This window comes from Rutilus rutilus (assembly GCF_951802725.1).
Source record: "Rutilus rutilus genome assembly, chromosome: 11".
In the NCBI taxonomy this organism is placed as follows: Eukaryota; Metazoa; Chordata; class Actinopteri; order Cypriniformes; family Leuciscidae; genus Rutilus; species Rutilus rutilus.
The window spans coordinates 28,042,431-28,054,574 of NC_140216.1; the positions used below are offsets into that span (position 1 = coordinate 28,042,431).

The window sequence follows — 12,144 nt, forward strand, 5'->3', positions numbered from 1 at the left end:
TGTAATTATTGAACTTAAACTGGAAAACTGGAAAGTTTTCCTCGACATTTCAGGGCACGTGAATTCCTGAATATGATGAATGATGAAGTGTGCATGTAGTGTGCGTTAAGGGTACTTGTTGAATGCACATGCTCTCAAGTGTCCAAGATCCCAATAGAAAAACACTGGGGTTTTGTTAACTGTAAAACATTCTATGTTCAATAAGTTTTTACATTGATTTAACTCATCAAAATAAGTTAAGCAATTTTAAACTTTTAATAAGTTATACAAGATTCAAGTTTAACAAATTACAAGTTTAATGTAATTTAAGTTGAAATGATTTAAACATCGACAACAGCATACATTTTTGTATCTTAATATTATAGGCTAATTTAAAATATAACAAACTTTAGTGAAATGTTTTATTGAAAAGTGATGAATGCCAATTGAATTCATATTTTATTATCTAATGTAATGACATTCATTCACAAAGTGTGACTTAAATGTGTAGTAATTTTTTGAGGCAACTGTACACTGTGTGAAAGCCTCCGCATCACTCAGACCTTTATTTTGAAAGCCATTGATCTGGTCGGAAACCCCACGTTGCTTCTCATGGCGTTCTTCACTCCACTGATGAAAAAAGACCTGGGGTGGACTGCAGCTTAATTTCAGTTAACTTCAAGACTTTAGACGTGTTTTATCCAGTAAGTATACAGTTTCTTTCCTCCCCCCTATATATTTCTATATATTTCTATATATAGCCGGTGCAAGGTATATTTTATGAATTTCGGAGAACGACTTATTAGTTAACGTTACCACTGGAAATAGTTTTAAGCGAAATAATTCTTATTATCATTATTATTTAAGTTAAAGCCTATTACTTAAGCCTAGTTGATATTGATATCAAAAAGACGTTTTTGTTCTACATACTTTTTAAACATTTTTTTGTCCTGTTTTATAGTTGTAGCGCAGCATCTCTCAGTCCTCTGCACTGATAGTGGGATTGGGAATGATTTCGTCAGCAGTTACAGAGTTGGGAGGAGTTTCTTTTACTCTCTGGATGACAAAAATCTATATTACACGTCTATCTTCCTTTCCTTTAGGTCAGTTGTTCTGTCACTGAAGGATTGGATCACTGTGCAGCAATGTCTTACCTTCCAACTCTCTTCAGATACGTCGATGAGCACCAGGACCAATATGTTGAGGTAATGAGAGGTATATTATATTGTATATTATTATATATCCAAAACTGTGAAATGTGTCTACTTTAAGCTAAAATAGTTTAGATTTAGTTTTTATTTATTATTTAATAATTATAATTATTTATTCTTTATAGTTTTTTGTATAATTCCTATCCCTTCATGTGTTGTTCAGAATTTTTGATGACTGTACTGTTTGGACATGAAGCAAGGTATGATGTACATTTTCTAATGGAAATGTAAACACTTTTTTGAAGCGCCTGGCAGAATGGGTTGCTGTACAGAGTGTGTCGGCCTGGCCAGAGAAACGAGGAGAAATCAAGAAGATGATGGAGATGGCAGCCAAAGACATCGAGAGACTTGGGGGAACAGTGGAGATGGCTGACGTCGGCATGCAGGAGGTGTGTTTTCTAAAATTCACAGTTACTATAAATCTCTTGCCTTGGAGTCGGCTTTGGAGTTTTTATTTTAATGCCTGGTTTTAGAATTCTTACTGATTTTAGCCTTTAGCTCAAACATTACAAGCTGCTTCCTGTTTTTACATTTTTGTGGTTGACCATCTGACTGCATGTGTCACATGCATCACAAGACTGCAGTGTAGTTATGTTTTGATATTTGTCCTAAACTCAGATCACATGGTTCAAGTGAAAGTGACATTTATTTGTTAATGAGTGGTTTATTTGGTCGTTATTTATTCACTCTCATGTTGTTCCAAAACAAAATTCATTTCGAAGAAGGCCATAAAAGCACAATAAAAGTTGTATCAGGGTTCCCACGGGTCCTTGAAATCCTTGAAAGTTTGTGAATCTGGAAAAAAGATTTCAAGGCCCTGGAAAGTTCTTGAAAATAAACACACACAGACACATGTCCTTGAAAGTGCTTGAATTTATTTTGTGCAATAAGTTTTCTGAAAAAATTTCCGTATTATTCCCTCCGGTCCGCTAATGTGTTATTTCGGCAGCACTTCGTGGCCTATGCACACCAGCTTGCTTGATTTACGTTAGTTACACGCATTTGCAAGTTACATTAAGTGTTCCCCGCGTGAGGTACTTTGTGTTGTATGTTGCCGTGACATTCACGCGCACACAAAACAACTACGATGGAACCTCAACGTTTCACAGACACACCGCTGAAACAGTGCAAAAATAGTCTGGTTACATGAGCCTAAGCTCTTTTAAATAAAAGCCATGCAAAAGTTCATATCAGATCATTTGAAAATAGTTTAGGAGGATGTACCGAATATTCTTCACTTTTATGCAAAACAGAAATACCACAAATAGAATATCAGATCTCTGTCATATGGCCAAAAATAAATGCAAAAAAAGATATTTTGCATAGTTTGACACATGCAAACTGTAACGATGTATCTTGGTAACACGATGTAACCTTGCTCTCACTTGAAATGTGTCCCCACATTAAGTCCTTGAATTTGAGGGTATTGGACCTGGAAAGTCCTTGAAAGGTCCTTGAGTTTGAAGTTAACCGAGATGTGGGAACCCTGTTGTATATATTTATCTTAAAGGTATTTAAATAAATAAATAAATGATGCATACATACATATATATTCAAATTATTAAAAAAATTGACAATGCAATGAAACATTATAAATTGTGCCACAAGTTTTAGCCAGGCTGTCATACAAAGAAATTATGAACACATGCAAAAACAAGAAAGAACCAACAAAATATTAACTAATTAGGATTAGTCATTGTATGTTTTTTTCCTGTGAGCTTTTTGTTTTTCTATGCATTTTTTTGCATAGGAAAATAAAACCTGTAGCTTTAGTTTACCTTTTTTTTTGCCAAAATAATTTGTCAGATAAATACCTTAACCGAGCTGAGTGTTTTGTTCTTCCCTCGTATTTAAAATATTTAAAAATATACAATATTTTCCTCATATTTTTATGTTTAAAGGAATAGTTCACTTCAAAATGAAAATTCTGTCATCATTTACTCACCCTCAAGTTGTTTCAAACCTGTTTGAATTTCTTTCTTCTGCTGAACACTAAGGAAGATATTTTGAAGAATATCAGTAACCAGACAGTTTCTGGACCCCATTGACTTCCATAGTAAGAAAAAAAAAGAAATAAACTATGGAAGTCAATGGGGTCCATAAACTGTCTGGTTACTGATATTCTTCAAAATATCTTCCTTAGTGTTCAGCAGAAGAAAGAAATTCATATAGGTTTGAAACAACTTGAGGGTGAGTAAATGATGACATAATTTTCATTTTGAAGTCAACTAATCCTTTAATCAAACTTGTAGGGTCATTAAAAACAAATCTCCAAACCAATTCCCTACTGTATATAAAATACATTTAATAAATATTTTGAAAATAAATAAGAAAGTTAATACTAAGAATACTAAGGTGGCGCTCCTCATGCATTGCTTTTTTCTGGTTTTAATTTAGTTGCCAAGTGGTGAGCAGATCCCTCTTCCTCCAATAGTTCTGGGCAGACTCGGCTCAGACCCAGGCAAGAAGACTGTGTGTATTTACGGACACTTGGATGTGCAGCCAGCCAACATTGAGGATGGCTGGGACTCACCGCCCTTCACTTTGGTGGAGAAAGATGGTGAGTATGCTTGCACAAGTGGCTCTTTAAGTCTTTTTATTTTTCAAGTGTACAGTAGCAGTCTCTTGGTGTTGAAGATCCAGATGCTAACATAATTTATTAATGAAGCCTTTGAGTGTATTGAAGAAACCTGTTTAGACCAAATGAGGTTCTTCAATTGATTTGCTTTTTGTGCAATACTCTGCAAGCAGTTCTCCCTCCAGGTAATATTTCACATTCAATTGGGCTAAAATTAGTCACCACTAGCATTAAAAAAAAAGTTGTGCTTGCATGTGGCTGTTGACACAAAAAAGGAAGAAATCTCACCGACTCAGCATGTTACATTTGTGTCCCTCCAGCCCAAAGAGATTTCAAGACAAATCCTATTGTCTCTTTTTGCTGAGATAGATCTGACGCTTGAGCTTAGCCTTGTGACTTGTCAGCTGATTCCTGTAGATTTTGTTTTCCAAACTGGGACTAATTAATATTAATCTTAAACAAAAATAAATATATATTTTTTTTTGCATATCATTCAAAAAAAGTTAATTAGTTGGTTGTTTTATATAGTGCACTGCAATCAAATATTTTCTGTTTTTAAAATTTAGCTTCTTAATCTATATATTTTTTCTATTTATTCTATTTATATTTTGAAATTTCACAACTAGGTTCTTATTTTAAGATGCTCTAAAAGAAGAGTATCTCATACAGGATCAGCCAAAACATCATGCTTTTGTCTGGCAATTGTCTAGTAATCTTTTACAATTAGTATAAAGTTATAGTTTTTGTAAATTAATAACAAGGCCATTCATCTGTGAGGTCTTTAAATGCACTTTGATATATATTGTAAAAGACTTGCTGAATTGAGATTATAGATTGAAATGCATTGTAATCATTACACTTTACGACATTTTATTTGACTGTGGCTCATGCTTCATTTAATTGTTTTGCAGGTAAAATGTACGGACGTGGATCTACCGATGATAAAGGCCCTGTATTGGCCTGGTTCAACATCATTGAGGCCTATCAGAAGATTGGACAGGTGCTTACACTGTCTTTTTTTTTTTTTTTTTTTAATGATACTGTCTGCTTACTTATTAAGCCTGTAACAGCTGTGCAAAGTCCTCATGTATTGCAAGCAGTATCATATGACAGTATCAGTGGATAAAGGTGTCAGTTGCTAGAAGTTGAGCATTGCCTGCATTACTGAATCTTGTTAATGTTTTTAACAAGAAAAAAATCTGGTCTTTTTTTTCCCAACAAGACAGAATGTAAATTAAATTGCAGTTGCATGTGCACCTAGTTTGACTGAAACTGTGATGAACAACAGAACACTGCATATCATTGTGTTAAAAATCAGTTCACATTGCATACAGTCTTTTGCTTATCCATAGATTACCTCAGTTTCTCAATCATTATCACCTGAGGGAACTGTCACTGCTTTCAAAGTTCCTCGTTTACACACGCAAATTAAGAGCAGAACAGTTTAAAGGTTGTTTTGTGATCTTTGATCATTTTAAAGTATTGTGTCAAGCTAATTTAATTAGATCTAATTTAATTAACTGTAAGGGGAATTGTAATGTTATGCACTGTTTCTATTATATGTGATAGACTAAGAGTAAAACGTATCCTTTTTGTTCCTATTGTTCACGTTTTAGTATAATAAAATGTTTGGTTTGTGAAGAATTATTTTCACACTTTATATTATATCTATAGATTTATATTGACTGCAGAAAGCACCATGTAAAATATTTGAAACCTCACATTAATGGATTTTTGCACTAAAACCTACATTTACTTTATCACAGGAACTGCCCATCAATATAAAGTTCTGCTTTGAGGGAATGGAGGAGTCTGGATCAGAGGGATTAGACGAGCTGGTTTTCTCTCGCAAAGATACTTTTTTTAAGGATGTGGACTATGTCTGCATTTCTGATAACTACTGGCTGGGAAAGACCAAGCCATGCATTACCTACGGCCTGAGAGGAATCTGCTACTTCTATATTGAGGTAGGAGTTAATGGGTTACTTTAAGATAAAAAAATTCCAAGCAGTGGTGCTTAAAGTTCTTGAGGTTGAGTGAATCAGTTCACCAAAAAAAAAAAAAAAAAAAATATATATATATATATGTATATGTATATGTATATGTATATGTATATTTGTGCATGTGTATGTATGTCTGTATGTGTATATATATGTATATACATATGCATACATATACATACACATACATACATATATACATACATATATATATACATATATACATACATACACACATATACATATATATATATATACATACACACACATACAGTGCAATGCATAAGTTAATACACCCATGCTAAAGTTGACTAAAAAGAGGAATAAAAAAATCATATTTTGGAAATTGAACTTAATGCCTTAATTAAAAAAATTAGGAAAAATCCAACCTTTAAGGACACCAATTTTCTTTGTGAATGAATAATGTATCGTAAATAAATAAATGTTATTCCTTAAAATACATGGTGCATAAGTTAGTACACCCCTATGTTAAATTCCCATAGAGGCAGGCAGATTTTTATTTTTAAAGGCCAGTTACTTCATGGATCCAGGATACTATGCATCCTGATAAAGTTCCCTTGGCCTTTGGAATTAAAATAGCCCCACATCATCACATAGCATTCACCATACCTAGAGATTGGCATGGTTTTATTTCAGTTAGCCTAAAAGCTAGTTTGATTTGCATTGAGAGCAATGCAAATCAAACTAGCTTTTAGGCTAACTGAAATAAAACCATGCCAATCTCTAGGTATGGTGAATGCTATGTGATGATGTGGGGCTATTTTAATTCCAAAGGGGTCTAATATAGGGGTGTACTAACTTATGCACCATGTATTTTAAGGAAGAACATTTATTTATTTACGATACATTATTCATTCACAAAGAAAATTGGTGTCCTTAAAGGTTGGATTTTTCCTAATTTTTTTAATTAAGGCATTAAGTTCAATTTCCAAAATATGATTTTTTATTCCTCTTTTTAGTCAACTTTAGCATGGGTGTATTAACTTATGCATTGCGTTACGCATGTGTATATATATATATATATATATATATATATATATATATGTGTGTGTGTATATATATATATATATATATATATATATATATATATATATATATATATATATATATATATATATATGTATATGTGTGTATATATATATATATATATATATGTGTATATATATATATATATGTGTGTATATGTGTGTATATATATATATATATATATATATATATGTGTATATATATATATATATATATATGTATATATATATATATATATATATATATATATATATATATATATATATATATATATATATATATATATATATATATATATATATATGTATATATATATGTATATATATGTATATGTGTGTGTGCGTGTGTATGAAAATATGTATACAGTTTTTACAGTTTTTGGTAGGCACAGTTAATGTTGATAATCACAAAATTGCAGATTACTGCCTTTTTACATGTCTGACATTCCAGTTTATCACTTTTCATAATTGTACTTAAAGAAAAGCGCAAAGGTATAGATTGGAGTTTTCTCATGGCTGAGAAACATCTTTTACATTTTCAGATGGAATGCTGTGATAAAGATCTTCACTCTGGTGTGTTTGGAGGATCCGTTCATGAGGCCATGACTGACCTCATTGCTCTGATGGGTGAGACTGATACCTACATATTCCTTTGGTGGAAATAGGATCAGTAGGTTGGTCATAAAACTATTCAGGATGACAGGGATTTCCTAGATTGCATTTTGATTACACTGAGATATATTTCTTGTTGACCTGCTAATGTTACCTGTCAGCTTAGAGCAGTTGGCAATGATTTCCTCTTAATCAGCTCACCTCACAATTTAAGGAACCTTAATTTTTTATTGTTGTTTGTTGATGTATTATTTTTGCAATGCTGAATTTGTATTAAGTATGTTATATTTTTAGGCACTTTGGTGGATAACAAGGGGAAAATTATAGTACCAGGGATGTACGACCATGTGGCCAAATTGACTGATGAGGAGAAGAAGCTCTATGAAAAGATTGAGTTTGACATGGTAGAATACGCCAAAGATGTTGGAACAGACAAACTCCTGCATGACACCAAAGTAAATCACCCCTCTCTTTCCACATTTCAGTGTCCGATGATGTAATATTTGTTTCTGTTCATTTAAATCAGGGTTATTATCATTCACTAAAAAAACTATAACTTTTAAATATGGTCTTACTTGGGGGAAAAAAAGAAAAAAGTAAGCTTATTTTATTTTAGCTAGTTGCCAAGGCAGCATTTCTCATTTTCTTTGTTTCTTTTAAATTGAAGTACTAAAATAACTAAAACTAAACAAACTAAAACTATATAGACATTTAAAAACACAACAAATTTACTAAAACTTGAGCTAAAAATAAAACAGAAAATGTAAAAAAATAAAATCGAATTCAAATTATTACCAAAAACTATAATATCAATGATGCTAAAATAACACTTATTCAAATTTTATTTATTTATTGGAATATATTTTGAATATGATATGATAGCACGTTTAAAAAATTGCCTCATTTAATCAGGCTTCCTGACCTCTCTGTAAATTCATGTTTTATGTTCAGTGACGTGTATAATAAACCGAATAATATATTGGTTTGTCTGTACAGGAGCAAATTCTGATGCATCGTTGGAGATACCCGTCCCTGTCTCTGCACGGGATAGAGGGAGCGTTCTCCGAGGCAGGTGCCAAAACTGTCATCCCCCGCAAGGTCATTGGCAAGTTCTCCATCCGCCTTGTCCCTGACATGGATCCCAAAGTAGTGGAGAAACAGGTTTGAAGGTTTTTTTTTTTAAATCTTGTTTAATGCTCTACCACTCACATAGAGTCTTCTGCATAATTTACAGACATGCTTGTGCTTGTGCTGAAATGTTCTGCTTTCCTTACAGGTAATTACTCATCTGGAAAGCAAGTTTGCGGAATTGAAAAGTCCCAACAAACTGAAAGTGTACATGGGACATGGAGCCAAAGCCTGGGTGTCTGACTTTAACCACCCTCACTACATGGCTGGCAGAAAGGCCATGAAGACTGGTAAGACACAATATATGGTATAACTGTAGAAACAAGACTGCTGATCTTATTCCAGTCTACATTTACATAAAGTTATAATCTATTTATCTATTTTAATTATTTTATTTTAATTTAATTCATATTTATGTATGTTGCTTTAATGAGCTCCTATTAATTGATCTACTAATGTAATTTTTGAAAACTTGTAATATTTTTACTTTTTAAAAACAAATCAAATTAATGAAGGGGAAAAATGTGATTAAAATAGTGAAAAACCTTAAAAGAATGGACAATGACGTCCAATTGCAGCACCTAAAACACTTTATCTCATATATACATATACATATACATATACATATACATTTTAAACTTATTTTTATATTGATTTAAAAAGACCATGGATATTTACATGCATCATCAACCCATGCATGATATTTACAAAATGTTGGTTGATTTTTGCCTTGATTCTGTTATGTCAAACCTTTTTTTTTACTCCGAACACAATTTATTTGTGGTCTAACGTAATTCGGTATCTTTCTCTGCTGTTAGTGTTTGGCGTGGAGCCTGACCTGACCCGTGAGGGAGGAAGTATCCCGGTGACTCTAACCTTCCAAGAAGCAACCGGCCAGAATGTCATGCTGCTGCCTGTCGGTTCCTCTGACGATGGAGCTCACTCACAGAACGAGAAACTCAACAGGTGAGGTTTACGCATAGCAATGGCAAACATCTTGTCATGGAGATCTGTCTGTGTATGATAGTAACTGTCACCTCTGTAATCATCTGATTGCTCTCATAGGCCAGCTTTATTCATGCAAAACTTATCTGATCTTGGGATGCTTGAAAATGTTTTTTTCCAATAATTTTCCTTTTTTTTTCTTTACAGATCCAACTATATTCAGGGCACCAAGATGTTGGGAGCTTACTTCTATGAAGTATCTCAGCTTAGCTAACTGAAACTTCTGATTCAGTTTATCAGTATATAGTCATTTTCAGAACATCAGATGTATTTCCAGCCAGCTCTTTCTTTAATCCAGTTCTCTCTAAAATAAACCATCAAGCAAGTGTTTTGAAAAAAACGGTGAGACCAAATCAGTATACATTGTTGTTTCAGTCTCGTATATCCCTAGTAGCTGCAATATTTGGGTGTCTGCCTGAAATTCTTAACCCTTGTAATAACAGACTTTTCATTTTTGGGTATATTGGGTGTATCCTTTAATTATATGACAATCTATTATCTGGTGTAATCTGTTTACATAATGGCATATGCACACCTACTGAATAACATGCAAATTAAAATTGATACAATTTTAATTACTTTTTTGTACTGTCATTCACTGAATGTGGACTATTTTGAGAACATTTTAAGTATTCCAAGTGCTCAAGTGTTAATAGTTTATCCTTAAAGGTACACTGTGTAACTTTTTTTTTGTTCAAAATTAACTAAACTTAAAACATCATCAGTCCTTCCTCCAGAACGTGTTTTTGTCTTTCCCTGATTACCGCGCCAGAGCTCGTAATAAAACAAAAATAAACACTGGCTTGGCTTTTCGGAAATGGCGATTACTGAAGGATTTGAAATGGGAGTTGTAAATGCGATGTGGAGGTGGCTTTTTTATTACTCAACAGGCGAATAAGGTCATTTATTGAACAGATAAACTGCCATGTGTAGCTCTCTTACATTTTTAATGTATTATCTATTATCTATATACACATACATTACATACACACATATACACATTTATTTATTTATTTATACATACTATTATTTATACTTTTTGAATTTGAAGATCAAGGTAAATTGTACTAAATTTGTCTTCCGGGATACACGCAAGTATCTCCTGTTGCTTCCGAAGGGCAGTACTAAATTAATTTTGTATATTTAAGCAAAATAAGAAAAATTTGGACATCTTCATTCTGTTCAAAAGTTTTCACCCATTTTCACAGATTCTGCAAGGGGTTCACAAACTTTCAAGCAGCACTGTATTATATATATGTATGTGTGTGTGTGTGTGTGTGTGTGTGTGTGTTCAAAAGTTGGGGGTGTAAAATTATTTTTTTAATCAATACTTTTATTAAGCAAGTATGCATTAAATTGATCAAAAGCAACAGTAAAGACATTTATAATGTTACAAAAGATTTGCTGTTAATTTTTCAACATTGATAATAAGAAATGTTTTAAATCAGCATATTAGAATGATTTATGAAAATAAAAATCTTTGAATGATATATATATATATATATATATATATATATATATATATATATATATAATGGAAAACATCACCTCACTTAAGTTTGAGTATATAAATAAGCTCATACACGTTAAAGAAAACATATCTACACACTTTTTTAAAGTTGACATCTTTTTCACAATGGTGCATTTAAATTAGCATGCATAGGGTTTGATGCAGTGAACCTGCTTGTTTATGTGCATTCTGATGTCTGATGCTCACAGGTGGACTGACAGCACACTGGTAGTTCTGCCCTCTATGAGCTGTAGGTCACATCTATCCTGTACCTCCTTCTTTATAGCCCCAGGAACGGTGCAACCACAGCCAGGCGAGGTAGATGAATCCAAATGGACAAACTTGTCTGGTGGCGCTATTTTCCCATGACACCCAGTCTCTAAATGTGACCAGACAGCCTATCTCTGCCCTTAAGAATTTTTTTTTTTTTTTACGTCTCTCCCTCTTTTGCTAGTGTTCAGAACAGTTTCAGTCCATCTGACATTTTTTTTTTGTTGAACAAACCATGTTGAAATGCACATTGGCTTTGTGAGATATCTTGGCCCATGGCAATGGCTGTCAGTAGGAAGAGTTACAAAGCAGAATAATTTGAATACAAAACTGTTTACTAGGCCTTGCTGTAAGGAGCAGAGCCACATTTCATCAGGTCTGACTAGTTCAAGAATGTCAGACCTCACAGCAAACACAGGTTGTCCTGTCTGTTATTTAAAATTGGCCTTGAAATGGAGTTGCTGGTTTCACGTGATAAGAAAAAAGGTTGGAATGGATTGTTGAGCAACAGTCATTGCAAGCTTGTATCAATGCAATATTTGAGCCTTTTTGTTTACCTGTATAACTACTGTTCTTCTGTATCAGCAAATATAATCTTTTCTGCCACGTTTTAGCAGAAAAAAGTAAGTTAACAGTTGTAACGTGGTCATTGTTTAAATTCACTCCCCTGGGCTCATTGGGTAGGCTATGTGGAGGTCCCTATGGGTCCTTCTAGTCTAAGGGGCCGGGACAATGGAAACGTTTTTAGAAGGCCTTAAAGCAGCACTAATATTATTTGGCGGGGTTGTTACAATACATATTTACT

The 12,144-nt window shown here is 33.2% G+C and overlaps 1 protein-coding gene across 1 annotated transcript; it reads left to right on the top strand.

Moving 5' to 3' along the window:
• The first annotated feature begins 598 nt into the window (after nt 1-598).
• On the top strand, nt 599-9,863 carry cndp2 (carnosine dipeptidase 2). Its single transcript, XM_084423214.1, has 12 exons — nt 599-683; nt 1,083-1,184; nt 1,436-1,579; nt 3,588-3,750; nt 4,680-4,768; nt 5,535-5,735; nt 7,357-7,441; nt 7,721-7,881; nt 8,423-8,587; nt 8,703-8,844; nt 9,373-9,520; nt 9,707-9,863. Exons 2-12 carry the CDS (start codon nt 1,125-1,127, stop codon nt 9,771-9,773), a joined length of 1,425 nt encoding a protein of 474 aa, XP_084279340.1. The 5' UTR covers nt 599-683; nt 1,083-1,124; the 3' UTR covers nt 9,774-9,863.
• The last annotated feature ends 2,281 nt before the right edge of the window (nt 9,864-12,144 follow it).

Coding starts and splice junctions, on each gene's coding strand:
- cndp2 (XM_084423214.1), top strand. CDS start 1,125: ATGTCTTACCTTCCAACTCTCTTCAGATACGTCGATGAGCACCAGGAC. Junction 1,580..3,587: donor CTGACGTCGGCATGCAGGAG/GTGTGTTTTCTA, acceptor GTTTTAATTTAG/TTGCCAAGTGGTGAGCAGAT. Junction 4,769..5,534: donor CCTATCAGAAGATTGGACAG/GTGCTTACACTG, acceptor ACTTTATCACAG/GAACTGCCCATCAATATAAA.